The sequence below is a fragment of the Lactuca serriola genome, chromosome 4 (assembly GCF_051521515.1).
Source record: "Lactuca serriola cultivar US96UC23 chromosome 4, Lser_US96UC23_V15, whole genome shotgun sequence".
In the NCBI taxonomy this organism is placed as follows: Eukaryota; Viridiplantae; Streptophyta; class Magnoliopsida; order Asterales; family Asteraceae; genus Lactuca; species Lactuca serriola.
In genome coordinates this window covers 102,939,338-102,960,759 of record NC_136411.1, presented here as the reverse complement: position 1 = coordinate 102,960,759, position 21,422 = coordinate 102,939,338, and the positions used below count along the sequence as shown (strand labels likewise).

The 21,422-nt window shown below is 38.9% G+C and overlaps 3 protein-coding genes across 3 annotated transcripts; 2 read left to right on the top strand and 1 right to left on the bottom strand.

Annotated features, from left to right (window-relative positions):
• The first annotated feature begins 5,136 nt into the window (after window positions 1-5,136).
• On the top strand, window positions 5,137-8,349 carry LOC145102202 (E3 ubiquitin-protein ligase UPL5-like). The gene is made up of 3 exons (XM_079039577.1): window positions 5,137-7,091; window positions 7,197-7,786; window positions 7,864-8,349. Exons 1-3 carry the CDS (start codon window positions 5,279-5,281, stop codon window positions 8,125-8,127), a joined length of 2,667 nt encoding a protein of 888 aa, XP_078895703.1. The 5' UTR covers window positions 5,137-5,278; the 3' UTR covers window positions 8,128-8,349.
• A 3,766-nt stretch (window positions 8,350-12,115) lies between these two features.
• LOC145102201 (E3 ubiquitin-protein ligase UPL5-like) lies at window positions 12,116-15,332 on the top strand. Its single transcript, XM_079039576.1, has 3 exons — window positions 12,116-14,060; window positions 14,157-14,746; window positions 14,824-15,332. The coding sequence occupies exons 1-3, from the start codon at window positions 12,248-12,250 to the stop codon at window positions 15,085-15,087; spliced, it is 2,667 nt and encodes an 888-aa protein (XP_078895702.1). The 5' UTR covers window positions 12,116-12,247; the 3' UTR covers window positions 15,088-15,332.
• A 3,435-nt stretch (window positions 15,333-18,767) lies between these two features.
• LOC145102200 (uncharacterized) lies at window positions 18,768-20,911 on the bottom strand. Its single transcript, XM_079039575.1, has 8 exons — window positions 20,619-20,911; window positions 20,448-20,541; window positions 19,922-20,041; window positions 19,773-19,821; window positions 19,600-19,699; window positions 19,335-19,396; window positions 19,188-19,246; window positions 18,768-18,997 (listed from the first exon to the last, which is right to left on the bottom strand). The coding sequence occupies exons 1-8, from the start codon at window positions 20,768-20,770 to the stop codon at window positions 18,893-18,895; spliced, it is 741 nt and encodes a 246-aa protein (XP_078895701.1). The 5' UTR covers window positions 20,771-20,911; the 3' UTR covers window positions 18,768-18,892.
• Window positions 20,912-21,422: the final 511 nt, after the last annotated feature.

Here is a 21,422-nt window from a genome sequence, read left to right as displayed (position 1 = left end):
ACGGGGCGAAGGACCCCATTGCTGCCAGACGATGGATTTCGGACATTGAGTCCGCACAGCTGACCAGCTTCTGTCCCGAGGGGTCGAAGGTGAGATATGCAGCAGGATGTTTACGAGACCGAGCTAGGGATTGGTGGGAGTCCATTGGTGACTCGTTGGGAGCCTCGGCTGTCGAGGCTATGACCTGGTCGGACTTCGTGATCAGGTTCATGGCAGAGTTTGTGCCGGCAGTCGAGCTTCAGCAGCTGGCCAGAGAGTTCTTAGACATGAGACAGATGACGGAGACTGTGGCGGGGATCACCGCCAAGTTCCGGGAGAGGGCATTGTTGGTGCCCCAGTATGCGGGAGATGAGGATATGAGGAGGACCCTCTATCATGACATGCTACGAGCCGACATCCGGGAGCATGTTAGCTTTTCAGCTTACCCTACCCTGGAGTCCATGATTGCTAGGGCGAGGGAAAGGGAGATTGATTTGGAGCATATTCGAAAGAGAAAGGCAGAGACGGGGCAGGTGGTTGGGTCTTCAGGGAAGAACCCAAGGGATCAGATGGTAGGCCGAAAGGCCAAGGGGGGCGGGCCGCTGCGGAAAATGCGGCAGGTCGCATGAGGGAGCATGTAGGTTAGGATCATCTCTCTGCTACAAGTGCGGCAAGGTGGGGCACTTTAGCAAGGATTGTACTGCCCCTGTCTCGGTTGTTCAGACATCTGAGTTGCTATGTTTCCACTGCAACCAGAGGGGCCACAAGAGGGCCAATTGCCCCCAGTTGACGGCAGCATCAGCGCCAGTGAAGGCACCAGCTCCAGCGACTCTGAGGATCACAGATGGCTGGCAGGGCAAGGCAGAGGCTCCAGTGGTGAGGAGTCGGGCGTTTCAGCTGACGACAGATGAGGCACGCGCCGCACCCGATGTGGTGACGGGTATGATTCTTTCCCTCTATCTTATTTTTTTATGATGTTATGATATTGATATGTGCTCTGTGTATATGCGTTAGGATCGTTCCATGTGAACGGTATTCCTGTCCAGGTGTTGTTTGACTCGGGTGCCACCCGATCATTTGTTTCCCTTGCGCTTAGCAAGAGGTTTACTGAGTCTTCGGGCATGTTGGATTGCCCTTTAGAGGTAGAGATTGCCGATGATCGATCGGTGCGAGCGTCGGCAGTATTCAGGGATTGTGTCCTAAGGTTATTTGAGGAGCGCTATTTGGTGGATTTGGTTCCCATCCCTTTGCGGGGGAACAAGGTGACTATAGGCATGGATTGGTTGAGCCCTAATGGGGAGGTGATAGATTGTGCGCAGCAGTTAGTGCGGATCAGGACCCCAAGTGGGGGAGAGTTGGTGATCCACGGCGAGAGGCCACAACGTGGACCCACAGTATGTTCAGCAGCAAGGGCTAGGCGCTACCTTTAGCCGGGTTGCGCGGGATATGTCGCGTACGTTATGGATACCCGGGAGGCGGGTAAAGCAACGGTGAGCGAGGTTCCAGTGGTGTGAGACTATGTTGATGTGTACCCGGAGGAGCTTCCTGGAATACCTTCGGAGTGTCAGGTAGAGTTCAGGATCGACCTAGTTCCTGGTGCGGCTCCGATAGCCAAGGCACCCTATCGGTTGGCTCCTCCCGAGATGCAGGAGTTGTCTACGCAGCTGCAGGAATTGCTAGACAAAGGGATTTATTCGACTGATCAGTTCACCCTGGGGAGCCCCGATCCTGTTTGTGAAGAAGAAGGACGGGTCGCATCGGATGTGTATTGATTACCGGGAGCTGAATAAGGTAACCGTGAAGAACCGTTACCCACACCCGATGATTGATGACCTCTTTGATCAGTTGCAGGGAGCATCTTGGTTCTCCAAGATCGATTTGCGTTCAGGGTATCATCAGATGAGGGTCCGAGAGGAGGATGTACAGAAGACCACGTTTCGGACGCGTTACGGCCATTATGAGTTCGTGGTGATGTCGTTTGGGCTCACCAATGCTCCTGCCGCGTTCATGGACCTCATGAACCGCGTATGTAGACCAATGTTGGATCGGTTTGTGATATTTTTCATTGATGACATCTTGGTTTATTCCAAGATGCAGGAGGAGCACGAGGAGCATCTGAGAGAGGTTTTGGAGACCTTGAGGAGGGAGAGCTTGTACGCCAAGTTCTCCAAATGTGAGTTTTGGTTGCGCGAGGTGTAGTTTCTTGGGCACCTCGTCAATCAGAACGGGATTTCAGTAGACCCGGCTAAGGTGGAGGCCGTGATGAGATGGGAGGTTCCGAAGTCTCCATCCGAGATTCAGAGTTTCCTGGGATTAGCGGGCTACTATCAGAGATTCATTCAGGACTTCTCTAAGATAGCCATACCCCTGACGCGGCAAACTAAGAAAGTCATAGTTTTTCGATGGGGGCCTGAACAGTAGGCAACATTCAAGGTTCTGAGACAGAGATTGTGTGAGGCACCAATCTTAGCCCTGCCAGAGGGCATAGAGGATTTTGTGGTATATTGCGACGCGTCCATTTTGGGGTTGGGAGTGGTACTGATGCAGAGAGGTCATGTCATTGCCTACGCTCCGAGGCAGCTGAAGCCGCACGAGGCGAACTACCCGACGCACAATTTAGAGTTGGGGGGCGGTGGTCTTCGCCCTCAAGATGTGGCGACATTACCTCTATGGGGTTCGGTGTACCATTTACACGGACCACAAGAGTTTGAGGTACCTCATGGATCAGCCGAATCTGAACATGAGGCAGCGTTGGTGGCTCGATGTGGTGAAGGATTATGACTGTGAGATCCTTTAACACCCGGGGAAGGCCAATGTGGTGGCCAATGCGCTTAGCCGCAAGGTGGCGCCGATCAGGGATATTTGCATGCGGATGACAGTGGTGACCCCGCTTTTGGAGCGGATTCGGGAGGCCCAACAGGAGGCCATGAAGGAGGAACATCGGAAGAGTGAGTGTATAGTGGGTCAGGTTTCCTCCTTCGACTATGATAGCAGGGGATTATTGTCATTACACCGCAGGGTGTGGGTGTCGTACCTCGGAGGCGCGCGCCGGGTCTTGATGGAGGAGGCGTACAAATCTTGATTCTCCATTCATCCCGAGGCGACGAAGATGTATAGGGATCTTCGTCTGGACTATTGGTGGCCCTGCATGAAGCGGGATGTGGCTTGGTACGTCGAGCGGTGCTTGATCTGTAGGAAGGTCAAGGCCGAGCATCAGAGACCGCACGGCAAGATGCAGCCGTTGGATATCCCGTTGTGGAAATGGGAAGATATTACATGATAAGCGTTCAACTGCTTGCGACATTCATGAGCCTTGTTTTGCAATTCATGAACCTTGTTTTGCAACTCAGTAATAATTCGGTCCTTATCTTTTGATGGTACAGTGGACGGTGGTGGTGGTGATGGCAGGTGAGATAGAACATATATTCGTTCCTTTTTTGTTAAGGCTCATGGCTAGGGAGTGTTTGGGTGATGTATTAGGGAATGTGTCTTGTGAACTTATGTGTCAGGTAAATCACGGCAATCAATCCATGTCGAGCTAACTATCCACCATTCAGCATGACTCTCAGCTTCTGTTGGCTCAAACTTCTGTATAAGTTTATTATCCTGCTAATAAAATTATAAAATTATAAATAAACATAAATTATACATGTAGATGAAAACTATAAAATATATAAGTAATCGTACATTGTTAATTTTTAGAAACGCGTTGCACTCAACCGCTCGTAAATGCCTCAGTTTCGACCATGCAATAGCCCGAGGGATCACATTTGGTTGTCGGGTACCGAACAAACTGCTCACATGAAAACTATCAAGAATCCATATATGAAAGAATCATGTATTAGAATATTATCAGACAAAAAAAATGCAATATTATTAATCATGTATTTTACCTTAAAAACATATACAAATCCGTTTAGGGTGTACGTCATTTTTTAGGTTATTTAGCTTTTGGTTCGACTGAATGTATAAAGTTCTCAACCTTAGTGAATAGTAAATAGTTGTGAGTACAATTTATCCCAAATTATTCTCCCCCATGGATATATGCGATATAAAAAATTTCATAATTAAATTTGTATAAAATATTAGTAATGATAATTATAAGTTAACGACATGATACCTGTTGAATTAATCAATGTCGTATAGCAAAAAGAAATACTCATCTGTCACAGGCTATTTACGGAACTTCCCGTTGAAACCCTTGTCTAACAAATAGAGAAGACATAAACAAACCTCATCCTCGTCCAATAAGTCATTAAACGAATGTTTAAACACATTGATTACATTGTCGAATTTCAGTAAGACATTTCTCTCAACCATAGGAAACAAACTGGAACAAAATATGGCGCCAGAAATGTAGGCACGAAAATAGTTACCAAAGTGGAAACCGGTGACAAGACAAAATTCTTTCTTTCGAAAGACAGCTCGTAACCCCTAATCTTAAAAACCATTTACTGTACCTCGTTGCGGGGGCCGTGATAACATCGTGGAAAAACACAGTAATGTAGAAGTAAAGGATCCTCATCTATGTTAGGAATGTCTAACCACCTTACAAAACATGAATTCTGGAATATAAACAACTAAACTATTGTTGAGTTGGTCCTGATGCACTATCAACATGTATTGCTACTTTGGAACGTTGTGAGTTCATTCCAGAGCTGTTCTTTGCATTCCGAAGGAAGTTCTAAAAACATTAAAATTAAACTATCAAAGTATAAGAGTAAATGACTTACCCGTAAAACAACTAGGTCATCATGATCGTGTTTCATATCTAAGTCGGAGTTCTGAATGTGTCTTGGAGTGTGTTGGACTACCAGATAGCGTGTCGGAGATCGGAATGCGTTTGTATATTGAGATCCATAATGTATCGAAATAAAATCCGAAAACGAATTTGAAAATTGAAGTTCGGAATATGTACTGTGTTACTCTGAAATGAACATGGACATATTTCATAGGATATTTCATGGGTCTGTTCGGTTGTTCAGATAATATGGAGTCTGGAATTGTTTCCAACATAACCCATTTTAGATAAAAATGTTATTTTGGCAAGATCAATTTAAATAAGTTATTTTTTGTCAAAGATAGACAAAAAAATGGTTAGATTAGTCAAATTTCCTTAAGTTAAATTATTAATGCCTTTTGGCAATTACTGTATACTCAGCAAGTAAACACGGGTTGCGTTGATCTCATCATCTCTGTGTAAAACCCAGCGATTCAGCGAAGCGATATACAAATCTCTTTCTCATAAGGTGTTGTTTGATGGTTTCATGATAAACCCATTCCCGCCGGCCAACCGTCAATGTCTTCTCCAGACTCTCCGTCCGTCGAATTTCTTCACCAGCGAATCAAACGCAAGTTCGAAGATTACGACGACGACGAATACGACGATCTCTCCTACGACTTACCCGCCTTCAGGATGAGAAAGGATGATCCTAACCCTAATTCTCCTCCCGCCACCGCTTCCAGTAATCCTTTCCTTGATCAAATCACTCGTCAACACTCTCACTTCCAAACTAGGGCTTCTACTTCCAGTTCCAGTTCCACCCAAGACTCCGCCTTCGTATGGTATCCTGATCGTATCCAATTCTTCGTTCGTATGATCTCCGAAGCCAAAACCTTAGTTCTCCATGGAAAACCAGACGACAAAGTCAAATTAATCCACGAGAAAATCCAGGCCGCCACCGGAATTCCGATGGTCGAGCAGCGGTTGATTTATCGAGGCCGGCAGCTTCAGTGGGATTATAGTTTGGCTGAGTGTAAGATAAATAACGACGCAGGCTTGCATTTGGTTGGTCGAATGCGGAGTACGGAGCATCCGCAAGCGTGGCAGTTGATTGATGATTTGGTTTCGACGATTTACAGGTTGTGCAAAGGAGAAAAGGGCCTTTGTCTGAAGTCTGTGAAATCGCGGTTAACAGAGTTCTTGAACATGACTGCCAAGTATGATATCGGGGATGATCAACCGGCGCCTCATCTGAATATATTTCAATCGTTATGTGCTCCAGCAGCCCTGATGATGCTCTACATGTCGCCTCATGCAGGTAACAAAGAGTGTGCTCAAGAATCAATTCGACATCTCCTTAATTCTAGTAAAGATACACTGTCAAGACCTATATATTCACAGTGTGCGCCTATAGCATTAGAGTTCTGTAAATTGCTCTGTAGAATTTCAGGAAGATCAGATCCTTTGTATGAAGATTGCCGGAGTAGTCTAGGATCAATGGTGGAGTATCTTAGAATTGGAAGAAGCTCTCGGAATTATGATAACAGCAGTAATAAGCCTGTAATCATTACAGTTCAGGACATTCTTCCATATGTGGCTGAGCTTGCAAACAACCTAACAGAGGGTTTGATTTCCAGTGTGGAAGCCATAGATGATGTCTGTCCTTCACCAAGTGATGTCCTTGAGTTTGCTTCGTTCTTGCGTCCTCTCAAGGCTGCAATCAAAGATCAGACAGAGTTTGAGGGAATCATACCAATACCAAGTAAGTCCACCTCCACCCTCCCTTGTGGCAGTGATGAAATCAAACTTCTTTACATGATCTTCATTGAGCTTTTTGAGAAAGTTCAAATGTGTCTTGATAAAATAGAGAGTTACTTAGCTACAGAAAAGAAAGGATACTTCGGATGGGATTCTTATCTTTCAATCTTGAAGGAACTGCGAAGCATTTCCAAACTATACCAAGGTGCAGAAGATTTCTTTTGGGAAAATCTGAAAAGGAACAAGGTCTCATTATGCTATCTGATTGTTAAATATGCTAAAAGAGGCGAGGATTACAAATGGATTCTTGGACATAAAGATGTTATCGACTTCGAATCCAGGAGGCATTTGGTATTGATGTTGCTTCCAGAAATGAAAGATGAATATGATGAGCTTCATGAGATGCTTATTGATAGATCTCAGTTATTAGCTGAATCTTTTGAGTACATTGCACGTGTAGATCCTGATACTCTTCGTGGTGGATTATTCATGGAGTTCAAAAATGAAGAAGCTACAGGTCCTGGTGTCTTACGTGAATGGTTCTTCTTAGTTTGTCAAGAAATCTTTAATCCCCAAAATGCCCTTTTTGTTGCTTGCCCGAATGACCGAAGAAGATTCTTTCCCAATCCAGGTAAGTTCACAATCTTTCATCAATCTTTCAATAAAAAACCATTTTTTTTCGACATGGAATTACTTCTTGACTTCTTGACTTGTTGACTTGTTGTTGAATTTGCAGCATCTAAAGTGGACCCATTGCACCTTGAATACTTCAACTTTGCAGGAAGAATAATCGCATTAGCTTTAATGCACAAAATCCAAGTTGGAATTGCATTCGATCGATCATTCTTCTCACAATTATCAGGAAACACAATCTCTCTAGAAGACATAAAAGATGCAGATCCATACTTATACAGCAGCTGCAAACAGATATTAGACATGGACCCCACTACAGTTGACGAAGATGCCCTTGGGTTAACATTCGTTAGAGAAATTGAAGAACTAGGATCAAGAAAAGTTGTGGAGCTTTTTGCAGATGGAAAAAACATTGTTGTGAATAGTAGAAACAGGAAGGAGTATGTTGATCTTCTTATCGAGCATAGGTTTGTGACATCTGTTTCAGAACAGGTGTCATATTTTGCTAAAGGGTTTACAGATATTGCTGGAGAAGAAAAAATAAGGAAATTGTTTTTTAAAAGCTTAGAATGTGAGGATCTTGATGGAATGTTGTATGGAAGTGAAAGTATTATTTCAGTGGAAGATTGGAAGAAGCATACTGAGTATTATGGGTATAAGGAAACTGATCCTCAAATATCATGGTTATGGGAGGTATGCCACCTGTCATTTCTCATCTTTTTCTTTCCTTTTTTAACCTTGTTAATTAAAAGTAGTTATTTGTTGCACAGATTATTGAAGAAATGACAGGGAATCAGAGAAAAGTGCTTCTGTTCTTTTGGACATCTTTAAAACATCTACCAATAGAAGGTTTTGGTGGATTAGCTTCAAAGCTTTACATATACAAAACCAATGATTCAATAGAGCTTCTTCCATCTTCTCACACATGTTTTTATCGAATTTGTTTCCCATCTTACCCTTCATTGGATATCATGAGAGAACGCCTAAATATCATCACTCAAGATCATGTGGGATGCAGCTTTGGAACATGGTGAAATTAAAAAAAAAAAAAAAAGGTGAAATTTTGAGCTAGTTTGTTTGTTCTCTGTTTGTAAAGGTAATAATAGAGTAAGTTTATGTTGAAGTTTTCTGTTTTGACTGAGTTGACTCGACTGTCATTAGGTCTTGGGGTATATCATGTCTATAACTAGGTATATAATATAATATAACTATATATATTATGAATAAAGATTGGAATTAGGTGGGTTTTTTTTTTATGTTTTAACTGCATTATCTTTGGTTATTGTTGGGGACTTTTTTTTATTGATAGGAACATGTAAATTGCTTACAAATGTAAGTTGGTTGTTATTATGGGTAAATGAATATAAGTATGTTATTGTGGATGAAGTTGTACAAGTACAATGTTATTATGGGTATAAGTGCTTTGCTATTTCATCCAAAAAAGTTTATTACTAACAAGTTTTTGTTAGTTCTCTTTATGATTTTAGGTTTACTATGGTAAAGTTGAAATAGTAGTAAATAAACATAACTTTAGGAAGCAAGTGTACTTGAAATAAGCAGATGAATTTTCTTATATAAAATACATTAAATCACTTATTATCATTAATAATCACAAACTAATTTCTTCATGTTAAATATTTATGAGTAAGAAGTGTTAATGAATAAAAAGATCTTTTCATTCATATAAAATAGTTTACATCAATAAGATGAAATGCAAACGGACAACAAATTATCTTGTTAACCTCCTTTGGATAGCAAAATCAATTCTTTTAAAAATTAAAATTTTACTTTAGGACGTTAACATTATTACGAGTCACTAGACTCTATTAAGGAGATCCACAACTTATGATGCAAAGAAGCTTAAAGTATCAAACGCGAATAATAAACATGTGTTAGTTATTCAAGTACATTTTCTCGTGTTTTCTCAAGTAGCATGACTGCATGAGACAGCATTTAAAGCAGACTAGCCCAATGTGAAATTCTCACTCCTTAAGTCAGCTAAAGAGGAAACCCATGTTAGATCCACATGTGTATTACCCTCCTGTCCATCCAAAAACCAAAATGTAAGTAAGTCTAAATGTTAGACATGCTCTCTAAAGGAGCCCATCCTTAAGCCAGCAAGAGGAAAAACCCCAGTTAGATTCATAGATGTGTATTACCCTCCTATCCATCCACAAACCAAAATGTAAGTAAGTCGGAGTGTTAGACATGCTCTCCAAAGGAGCCCATCCTTTAGCTAGCTAAAGGGAAACCCCAATTAGATTCACACATGTGTATTACCCTCCTATCCATCCAAAAACAAAATGTAAGTAAGTTTAAGTGTTAGATATGCTCTCTAAAGGAGCCCATCCTTAAGCTAGCTACAGGGAAACCACAATTAGATTCACACATGTGTATTATCCTCCTATTCATCTAAAAACCAAAATGCAAGTAAGTCTGGGTGTTAGACATGCTCTCCAAAGGAGCCCATCCTTAAGCTAGCTAGAGGGAAAACCCCTGTTAGATTCATACATGTGTATTACCCTCCTATCCATCCAAAAACCAAAGTGTAAGTAAGTCTGATTGTTAGACATGCTCACCAAAGGAGCCCATCCTTAAGCTAGCTACAGGGGAATCCCAAGTTAGATTCACACATGTGTATTACCCTCCTATTCATCCAAAACCAAATGCAACTAAGTCTTAGTGTTAGACACGCACTCCAAAGGAGCCCATCCTTAAGCTAGCTAGAGGGAAAACCCATGTTAGATTCACACATGTGTATTACCCTCCTATCCATCCAAAAACCAAAATGTAAGTTAGATCGAGTGTTAGACATGCATTCTTAAGGAGCCCATCCTTAAGCTAGCCGGAGGGGAACCCCCAGTTAGATTCATACATGTGTATTACTCTCCTTTTCCATCCAAAAACCAAAATGTAAGTAAGACTGAGTGTTAACATGCTCTCCAAAGAAGCCCATCCTTGAGCTTGCTAGAGTGAAACCCCGGTTAGATTCACACGTGTATTACCCTCCTATCCATCGAAAAACCAAAATATAAGTAAGTCTGAGTGTTAACATGCTCTCCAAAAGAGCCCATCCTTAAGCTAGCTGGAGGGAAAACCCCAGTTAGATTCACACATGTGTATTACTCTCATTTCCCATCCAAAAACCAAAATGTAAGTGATACTGAGTGTTAACATGCTCTCCAAAAAAGCCCATCCTTAAGCTAGCTAGATGGGAAACCCCAGTTAGATTTACACATGTGTATTACCTTTCTATCCATCCAAAAACCAAAATAAATGTGTGGCTGAGAATGATAACTGTCTAGGTGAGTTTTCTCACTATATTATGTGCTCCAGTATATATCCTCTGTATGTTCGGATATAATTTCCCTATAGTATGTCATTAGGCTAGTTCTGTTAGTTGCATGTAGTATTGGATTATTACATGTTGTAGTGTTTATATGTGTTAAAATATTATGTAGGGAGTTTAAGGCGACCCAACCTCAAGGTGAAGGCTAATAGACTCGGGCATACCAACTTTATGCTGAAGGTCAAGTAGCGGACCAACTTTATGTTGAAGGAAAAAGGGTGGATCGGCTTCGTGCTGAAGGCCAAGGGCGGACCAGGTTTATGCTGAAGGCCATAATATGTAGGCATTGTATATGTATTGTGGTATGTGGTATTTTGGAGGAACTAATTAAGCTTCATGCTTGCCCAGTTGCATATAAATGTTTTTCAGGTACCTCATTGATGCGTGATAGGGCAAGGTTCGATTGTACACACGTTCATTCGTAATATGTTTCCGCCTAATGTAATTATACTATGATATATTTAACTAAATAAAAATGAAAAATTTGGGTTAAAAATCGGGATGTTGCATTAAGAGAAAAAAGAGAGTAAATAAGCACCAAATGAAGCAAAATATGCACCATTTATAGAGGCTAGAAGAAAGGCACGCCATGCCTATAAATGGGTGTGCTGTGTCTTCAACATAAGGACTAAGGTTAGTATGTGGTGTTAACACGTGTTATCGTGTCGAATGCGAAACTTTGTAAAATCTTAACTTCTTCATACGAAGTCATATTTTGACGTTCTTTATACTCAAGGCTTAGTAATTACGATTACTATGAATTTTGTTTATATCATTTATCATAAGTATGCTTTATCAAAATGTTATTTTATCGTTTAACGATAAATTTTATATTAAAATTTTCTACAAATATTATATACTTATAATATTTGTATACGATAATATTTATATAGTTTGTAACGTGTACGAAGAACAATTACCTTATTCAATGATTTTAATTGTTCGATAAAATGTATTATTATTATTATTATTATTATTATTATTATTATTATTCTCGCGTTCCCGAGCATTCTGGAGCATTCAGGAATGCATTTTTTTGTTCTGAAATACTTATTTTCTATGTATAATAAGTTAATAACATAATATAAACAACTAAACTATTGTTGGGTTGGTCTTAATGTACTATCAACATGTATTGCTACTCTGGAACGTTGCCGGTTCATTTCGGAGCTGTTCTTTGCATTCCAGATGAAGTTCTAAAAACAAAATATGTTAAAATTAAACCATAACAATATAAGAGTAAATGACTTGCTCGTAAAACAACTAGGTCATCGTGATCATATTCCATATCTTAGGTCGGAGTTCAAAATGTGTCTTCGAGTGGGTTGGAATATTGGAGAGCGTGTTGGAGATCGGAATGCGCTTGTAATTCGAGATCTGGAATTTATCGAAATATAATCCGAAAATGAATTTGAAATTCGAAGTTTGGAATATGTACTGTGTTACTCTGGAATGAATATATTTCATAAGGTATTTGAGGGGCCGATTCAGATAACATGGAGTCCGAAATTATTTCCTAAATAATCCATTCTAGATAAAAATGTTATTTTGGCAAAATCAATCTAAATAAGTTATTTTTGTGAAAGATAGACCAAAAAATGGTTAGATCAGTCAAATTTCCTTTAGTTTAATTATTAATGCCTTTTAGGCAATTACTGTAAGATTACTCTCAGCAAGTAAAGACGGGTCGCGTTGATCTCATCATCTCTCTCTGTAAAACCCAGCGAAGCGATATACAAATCTCTTTCTCATAAGGTGTTGTTTGATGGTTTCATGGTAAACCCCTTCCCGCCGGCCAACCGTCAATGTCTTCTCCAGACTCTCCGTCCGTCGAATTTCTTCACCAGCGAATCAAACGCAAGTTCGAAGATTACGACGACGACGAATACGACGATCTCTCCTACGACTTACCCGCCTTCAGGATGAGAAAGGATGATCCTAACCCTAATTCTCCTCCCGCCACCGCTTCCAGTAATCCTTTCCTTGATCAAATCACTCGTCAACACCCTCACTTCCAAACTAGGGCTTCTACTTCCAGTTCCAGTTCCACCCAACACTCCGCCTTCGTATGGTATCCTGATCGTATCCAATTCTTCGTTCGTATGATCTCCGAAGCCAAAACCTTAGTTCTCCATGGAAAACCAGACGACAAAGTCAAATTAATCCACGAGAAAATCCAGGCCGCCACCGGAATTCCGATGGTCGAGCAGCGGTTGATTTATCGAGGACGGCAGCTTCAGTGGGATTATAGTTTGGCTGAGTGTAAGATAAATAACGACGCAGGCTTGCATTTGGTTGGTCGAATGCGGAGTACGGAGCATCCGCAAGCGTGGCAGTTGATTGATGATTTGGTTTCGACGATTTACAGGTTGTGCAAAGGAGAAAAGGGCCTTTGTCTGAAGTCTGTGAAATCGCGGTTAACAGAGTTCTTGAACATGACTGCCAAGTATGATATCGGGGATGATCAACCGGCGCCTCATCTGAATATATTTCAATCGTTATGTGCTCCAGCAGCCCTGATGATGCTCTACATGTCGCCTCATGCAGGTAACAAAGAGTGTGCTCAAGAATCAATTCGACATCTCCTTAATTCTAGTAAACATACACTGTCAAGACCTATATATTCACAGTGTGCGCCTATAGCATTAGAGTTCTGTAAATTGCTCTGTAGAGTTTCAGGAAGATCAGATCCTTTGTATGAAGATTGCCGGAGTAGTCTAGGATCAATGGTGGAGTATCTTAGAATTGGAAGAAGCTCTCGGAATTATGATAACAGCAGTAATAAACCTGTAATCATTACAGTTCAGGACATTCTTCCATATGTGGCTGAGCTTGCAAACAACCTAACAGAGGGTTTGATTTCCAGTGTGGAAGCCATAGATGATGTCTGTCCTTCACCAAGTGATGTCCTTGAGTTCGCTTCATTCTTGCGTCCTCTCAAGGCTGCAATCAAAGATCAGACAGAGTTTGAGGGAATCATACCAATACCAAGTAAGTCCACCTCCACCCTCCCTTGTGGCAGTGATGAAATCAAACTTCTATACATGATCTTCATTGAGCTTTTTGAGAAAGTTCAAATGTGTCTTGATAAAATAGAGAGTTACTTAGCTACAGAAAAGAAAGGATACTTCGGATGGGATTCTTATCTTTCAATCTTGAAGGAACTGCGAAGCATTTCCAAACTATACCAAGGTGCAGAAGATTTCTTTTGGGAAAATTTGAAAAGGAACAAGGTCTCATTATGCTATCTGATTGTTAAATATGCTAAAAGAGGCGAGGATTACAAATGGATTCTTGGACATAAAGATGTTATCGACTTCGAATCCAGGAGGCATTTGGTATTGATGTTGCTTCCAGAAATGAAAGATGAATATGATGAGCTTCATGAGATGCTTATTGACAGATCTCAGTTGTTAGCTGAATCTTTTGAGTACATTGCACGTGTAGATCCTGATACTCTTCGTGGTGGATTATTCATGGAGTTCAAAAATGAAGAAGCTACAGGTCCTGGTGTCTTACGTGAATGGTTCTTCTTAGTTTGTCAAGAAATCTTTAATCCCCAAAATGCCCTTTTTGTTGCTTGCCCTAATGACCGGCGAAGATTCTTCCCCAATCCAGGTAATCTTTATCAAACTTCCAATAAAAAAAACCATTCTTTACGACATGGAATTACTTCTTGACTTCCTGACTTCTTGAATTCTGTTGAGTTTGCAGCATCTAAAGTGGACCCATTGCACCTTGAATACTTCAACTTTGCAGGAAGAATAATCGCACTAGCTTTAATGCACAAAATCCAAGTTGGAATTGCATTTGATCGATCATTTTTCTCACAATTATCAGGAAACACAATCTCTTTAGAAGACATAAAAGATGCAGATCCATACTTATACAGCAGCTGCAAACAGATATTAGACATGGACCCCACTACAGTTGACGAAGATGCCCTTGGGTTAACATTCGTTAGAGAAATTGAAGAACTAGGATCAAGAAAAGTTGTGGAGCTTTTTGCAGATGGAAAAAACATTGTTGTGAATAGTAGAAACAGGAAGGAGTATGTTGATCTTCTTATCGAGCATAGGTTTGTGACATCTGTTTCAGAACAGGTGTCATATTTTGCTAAAGGGTTTACAGATATTGCTGGAGAAGAAAAAATAAGGAAATTGTTTTTTAAAAGCTTAGAATGTGAGGATCTTGATGGAATGTTGTATGGAAGTGAAAGTATTATTTCAGTGGAAGATTGGAAGAAGCATACTGAGTATTATGGGTATAAGGAAACTGATCCTCAAATATCATGGTTATGGGAGGTATGCCACCTGTCATTTCTCATCTTTTTCTTTCCTTTTTTAACCTTGTTAATTAAAAGTAGTTATTTGTTGCACAGATTATTGAAGAAATGACAGGGAATCAGAGAAAAGTGCTTCTGTTCTTTTGGACATCTTTAAAACATCTACCAATAGAAGGTTTTGGTGGATTAGCTTCAAAGCTTTACATATACAAAACCAATGATTCAATAGAGCTTCTTCCATCTTCTCACACATGTTTTTATCGAATTTGTTTCCCATCTTACCCTTCATTGGATATCATGAGAGAACGCCTAAATATCATCACTCAAGATCATGTGGGATGCAGCTTTGGAACATGGTGAAATTAAAAAAAAAAAAAAAAAAAAAAGAAAAAAAAAAAAAAAAGGTGAAATTTTGAGCTAGTTTGTTTGTTCTCTGTTTGTAAAGGTAATAATAGAGTAAGTTTATGTTGAAGTTTTCTGTTTTGACTGAGTTGACTCGACTGTCATTAGGTCTTGGGGTATATCATGTCTATAACTAGGTATATAATATAATATAACTATATATATTATGAATAAAGATTGGAATTAGGTGGGTTTTTTTTTTATGTTTTAACTGCATTATCTTTGGTTATTGTTGGGGACTTTTTTTATTGATAGGAACATGTAAATTGCTTACAAATGTAAGTTGGTTGTTATTATGGGTAAATGAATATAAGTATGTTATTGTGGATAAAGTTGTACAAGTACAATGTTATTATGGGTACAAGTGCATTGCTATTTCATCCAAATTTTTTTATTACTAACAAATTTTTGTTAGACCGGAGGGAGTGGTGCGGTCTAGGCCGTGCTCCCCCCGCCACCTCATCTCGCACACTGCCCCTTGGTTGCGGTCTCGGCCGCACTACGGCCCTCCAAGGGTGTTATCCATGCTCGATTTTGATTGGGTATCCTCTTTACCGTTTGAAAACGGTTAATTTTCAAATATTTAATTTTTTTTATCCACTACTATAAATACTTTATAAACTAACCATAAAAACACATCAACATTTAACCATCTTCTCTCTTTTCAAACCCACAAAAAATGTCATCCTTCAGAAATCCAACCAACGAAAAAACACCCGACAGAAAACCCACAACTCCAAGACCTTCACTCGATCAACAAATTTATTCGCCTCCTTTCTACCACTACGGGGGTATGCTTCCCTATTTTCTACAAAGTATCCAAAAACCACGTCTTACGCAACAATTTCCACAAACACAACCACAATTTGACCAAGATTTTGATCTTTTTGCTTTTGGTTTCCAACCATAGTTTATTCCAGAAACACAATCACAACCACACTCATTTCTGAATCTGAACTAGAATTTGTTCCACAAACTCAATCCTTTCAGCCAGGAAATAAAAGAAAAGAGAAGGCGGAAGCTAAAGCGTGATCACCTCAAGAAGAGTTAGTATTAGCACAATTATGGATTAAAGTTTCAGAGGACGCGAAGACGGGGGGGGGGGGGGGGGGGGGGGGGGGGGGGGACCAAAAACATTATCGTTTTTGGTGCCGCTTTAGAGCTCGGTTCCATAAAGGGCCATAAAGGAATGAACTTGGAACCATATCGTACTAAACATTAGGTGTACTCAAAATGGGGAAAGATGAACAAAGACGTGATGTTTAACGATTTATATAACAACATGAAACGACAATGAAAAAGCGGCGAAATTGACGAAGTGGTTTTGGAGAAAGCTTTTAACATCTATCAAAAACAACAAAAGAAGACTTTCAAGTTTTTTGAAGTTTGGAATCTACTCAAAAGCAACAAAAATAACAAAACCTGAAAACAAGCGACAAGCACATCGATAGCGGATCAAAACGGTCAAAAACTTCCGACTCGGAACACACTTCATCGAATGCTCGTTTTGGTTTCGACCTCAACGAAGATGAGCCCATTCAAGTTTCACCACCCCCCGACCAATGGGAAGGGACTAAACAAAAAACAAAAGCAATGACAAAGCGTCGAAATCAAATGACTTGAAAGAAATGTCGATAATGTGCAAGGCATAAAAGATAGAATGGATAGTTTTTTGCAACTTGCTTCGAATAGAGAGAGTTGGAAACAAAGGGACAGTGACTTAAAGTGTTATCGATGGACACGTCGAATTTGATCGGGGATGCGCTTCAAGTCGTTTTGCAAATGAAGGAAGACGTGAAAAAACATTACGCTAATCGTGGTTAATTTTTAATTATTTTCCAAGTTTTAATTATTTGATTTTTTTTAAATAAGTTGTACGTTTAAGCTATCTAGTTTTTTAATTTCTAATTTCCTAGGTTTTTTTAAGTAATGTAATGATTTTTAATTTTAATTAATGAAATATTTTGTTTTTATTTAAAACTAAAAATTTTATTTATTTAAATAATAAAAATAATTTAAAGGAGTGGGCACCACTCCTTGGGTGTGGTATGAGACCACATTTTTGTGGTAATGGGTAAGATGACGCCTACGTGTCACTGCGGTTTCATTAGGAAACGCGGCACCACTCCCTCCGGCCTTAGTTCTCTTATGATTTTAGAATTACTATGGTAAATTTGAAGTAGTGATAAATAAACAAGCAAGTGTACTTGAAATAAGCACATTTTGACTTGTTGCTTATTTAATCATTAATAATCACAAACTAATTTCTTCATATTAAATATTAATGAGCAAGTGTTGATGAATGAAAATATCTTTTCATTCATATAAATCAGATGAAAATGCAAACATAAGATGACAATGCAAATAGACAACAAATTATGTTGTTAAACTTCTCTGGATAGCAAAATCAATTCTTTTAAAAACAAAATTTTAACTTTGTGGCGGTAACATTATTATGAGCCACAAGACTATATTCAATAGATCCACAACCTATGATGCAAAGAAGCCAAAAGTATCAAACACGAATAATAAACATGTGTTAATTATTTATGTATGTTTTTTTTTTTTTTTTGTGTTTTCTCAATTAGTCCGAGAGAGCTTTTAAAGCAGACTAGCCCAATGTTGTTAAACTCTTTTGGATAGCAAAATCAATTCTTTTAATTTTTTTTAAACTTTGTGGCGGTAACATTATTATGAGCCACAACATTATTATGAGCCACTAGACTGTATTCAATAGATCCACAACCTATGATGCAAAGAAGCCAAAAGTATCAAACGCGAATAATAAACATGTGTTAGTTATTTATGTACGTTTTTTCGTGTTTTCTCAATTAGACCGAGAGAGCTTTTAAAGCAGACTAGCCCAATGTGAAACTCTCACTCCTTAAGCCAACTAAAGAGGAAAACCATGTTAGATCCACATATATGTATTACCCTTCTGTCCATCCAAAAACCAAAATGAAAGTAAGTCTGAATGTTAGACATGCTCTCTAAAGGAGCCCATCCTTAAGTCGGCTAAAGGAAAAACCCTAGTTAGATTTGCACATGTGTATTACCCTTTTATCTATCCAAAAACCAAAATGTAAGTAATTTTGAATGTTAGAAATGCTCTTCAAAGGAGCCCATAGGTGAAGCCCCGATTAGATTCACACGTGTATTTCCATGCAAAAACCAAAATGTAAGTAAGACTGAGTGTTAGACATGCTCTCTAAAGGAGCCCATCCTTAAGCTGGCTAAAGGAGAAACCCCGGTTAGATTCACACATGTGTATTACCCTCCAATCCATCCAAAAACCAAAATGCAAGCAACTCTGAGTGTTAGACATGCTCTCCAAAGGAGCTCATCCTTAAGCTAGCTAGAGGGGCAACCCCAGGTAGAATCACACATGTGTATTACCTTCAAATCCATCTAAAAACCAAAATGTAAGTCCAAGTGTTGATCTATGCTTTGAAATGGAAACCTCGACATGCTCTCCAAAGAAGTCCAATCATGCCTTTTGACAAACAAAACATATCTCATCAAGAAAATTTGTGAAATCATATTGTGATACAATGTATGATACTCCATTGGTAACATATATTCGTCTAGACCATCTATAGGTTGAATCTTATGTAGGAACAAAAAAGTACAACACTAAATCACACACAAGGTCCAATAAATTACCAAATGCTCAAATACGATTACAACTATTAAGATTAGTTTACTACAAGAAAGTCATGACAAACAAAAGTAAACGTAATAATCTAAAGACTCGTATGATTATTTAGCTCACAAGTTTTCTCAACACAGCTTCAGCTCGTTGTTCGAATTTTGGTAGGACCCAGTCATGTTGAACAATGTCTAATCCATCTTTCTCAGCACCCAAACTCTGAAAAAAAAACATAAAAGATTGATAAGGACAAAGAGGGCATTCATGTCTTTTGTCTTTTTATACAAAAAGATTGCAGCTTTTGTCTGATTGGTATCAGTTTGGTCATTTGTATGTCAAACACAGTACAACCTGTTATATGTTATTTTTAGTGTGGGCCAAAAGGCCCGATGATGTGGATAATTTATACCTTGGAGGGATCAAAGCCAAATCCACTCATTTGCATCATTCGTTGTGTATCATCAGTGGCTGCATTTCAAGAAGCATGTCAAAAAAAAATTATGGAATTTGTTTTGTATTTAAAGCCAAATTTTCAAGTGCAAAAAAATAAATTTACCATTTTCCTCTCCAAGAATGAGACTAAACAAGCCTCTTAATCCAAACAGATTAAGGAAGTACCTGATAAAGAAATTAAACATAATAAAAGTTCATTAGAACCCACAAACTTATAATAAAAAATTTATGGTTTTCTGATTCCATGAGGTGAAACAAACAGCATTTTCTGATTCCAATGGAATGAACCATTCCATTCCTTCCATGATTCCATCATACCAAACAATATCTAACAGATTTCTCAATCAATATATGAAGTTAAGACATACCATGAACGACTGCTAACATAGCTAACATCAACTGTGCTCAAGTCAATTCCATTCTGTAACATTGACCTAAACCTTTGTGTCAAAGGAAACGGAATCTTTGCTAAAAAATAAAAAAACACAGGAACTTAGATTCCCACAAATGTCAAATAATAGAATCTAAGAAGTGGATTTACCTGCTACAAATCCGGAGAAGAAGAAGTTAACCCAAGCAAAGGTAAGGGTCTAGACAAAGGAGGTTAAATATTATAAATTAGATATCAAATCTTGTATGTATGTATATTTGTAAATGAAAAATGATAAAAATATGCAAAATAAGTGTTACCTGTGGTATAATCATTGAAAGATTTTTCTTCATCATATCCATAGCCATGTTTGGATCAGATAACATTTGTGCCTGAGGATTCTGACCCTGGCCTTTGGGAACATGAAGTAAACCATTTTCCTGCAGAACAAAAAAGAATTGAATTCTGTCAAGCTTTTGGTTAAGCATAAATGTTGAAATTTCTGTTTAGTTTTTGGATGGAATGTTGAAATGCATGGGATCAAAGGATTTTGTGAATTCCAAAGGAATTCAAATCCATACTCATTTACAACTAAACTCGGGAGTGGAATGAGATTGAATTCCAATCAAGGCCAAATCCCTAGGAATTCAGAAAACCAGACGCTACGGAGTGTCTAAAACATGGAATTCAAGAGATGGATTGACAATTGAAGCTTATCTAGTTCAAAGTTTGATCTGATTGTTCTAGGAATTGAAACTGTAAGCACTTGGTAGCTATATTATCTAATATAATTCAAAGCAAAAAAGTTGTAAATCTGACAAAGTATCAAATTATGAGGAATCAAACCTCATTAGTGTAATAAACTTTCCGAGCGCGAAACGCCTTTGGGGGTATGAAATTAGCGGCCGCCCGTAGATTTCTAGCCCTAATTATAACCTGCCTAAAAATCAAATAAAACAAGATCAAGATGGGAATTGAATACAGGAGAGAAGTAGAAAGAGAAGGAATTAAACTAACCCTTCTTTGATAATCTTGGCATCCGGCAATTGAGAAGTACGCATGAGCTTGGATACGAAGTAACGGAGGATTCCGATTAGAACCATGACGATTGACAACGGTATGAGTACCCAGTCTCTGATCGCTGTATCCAATACCAAATCCTCCGCCATGGTTGATTGATTGATTGATTGATAGATCGAGTTTCTATATCGATCTATTGGTGATCTCTTCGCTCTTCTTGTTTGAATCTAATAAAAGTCTCTGGTGGTGGAGTGTGCTTCTATGGTGCTCCCGTAGGCTGCCGTCACTATTGGGGGCCGTCTATAAACGTATAGATAAACACGTGGAATAGGTTAAACTAACTGGAAATCAAACAATTTAAGCACAATTTAATATTTAAAGAAAATAATTAAAAATAACCATTTTGTTCATAATTCGAAATAAAAAAAATACATTTTTTATTCCGGATTGAAATTTCAAATTTCGGTAAAAAAAACTTTGGAATTTCAAGAACATGTATGAATTTTGATGAATAATTCCAAAATTTCGAGAAAAAAAAATTGTTTTTTCTTAAAATTAATAAAAAGTTGAATAAACTGAATAAATGTGAACTGTATATGATATTATTGCATAAAATCAGACAACTAATTGAAAAATAATGATATTAGACACTTTGAATGTAACATCCGAAATTTCAGATATTTTTTTTATTCGATGAATTTCAAGTTTTATGGAAGAACTTGGCGAGTTGATGCATAGACTCGCCGAGTAGAGACGCGAATCATTATCCGGGTGGATGGCTGGACTCGGTGAGTCCACGCT

Excerpts from the sequence above, each read along its gene's own strand:
- LOC145102200 (XM_079039575.1), bottom strand. The coding sequence starts at position 20,770 with ATGGCGGAGGATTTGGTATTGGATACAGCGATCAGAGACTGGGTACTC. Across the intron at positions 20,542-20,618 it reads GCCAAGATTATCAAAGAAGG|GCAGGTTATAATTAGGGCTA; the intron begins GTTAGTTTAATT and ends TTTGATTTTTAG. Across the intron at positions 19,700-19,772 it reads CTTCTCCGGATTTGTAGCAG|CAAAGATTCCGTTTCCTTTG; the intron begins GTAAATCCACTT and ends TTTATTTTTTAG.
- LOC145102202 (XM_079039577.1), top strand. The coding sequence starts at position 5,279 with ATGTCTTCTCCAGACTCTCCGTCCGTCGAATTTCTTCACCAGCGAATC. Across the intron at positions 7,092-7,196 it reads AAGATTCTTTCCCAATCCAG|CATCTAAAGTGGACCCATTG; the intron begins GTAAGTTCACAA and ends TTGAATTTGCAG. Across the intron at positions 7,787-7,863 it reads AAATATCATGGTTATGGGAG|ATTATTGAAGAAATGACAGG; the intron begins GTATGCCACCTG and ends TTTGTTGCACAG.
- LOC145102201 (XM_079039576.1), top strand. The coding sequence starts at position 12,248 with ATGTCTTCTCCAGACTCTCCGTCCGTCGAATTTCTTCACCAGCGAATC. Across the intron at positions 14,061-14,156 it reads AAGATTCTTCCCCAATCCAG|CATCTAAAGTGGACCCATTG; the intron begins GTAATCTTTATC and ends TTGAGTTTGCAG. Across the intron at positions 14,747-14,823 it reads AAATATCATGGTTATGGGAG|ATTATTGAAGAAATGACAGG; the intron begins GTATGCCACCTG and ends TTTGTTGCACAG.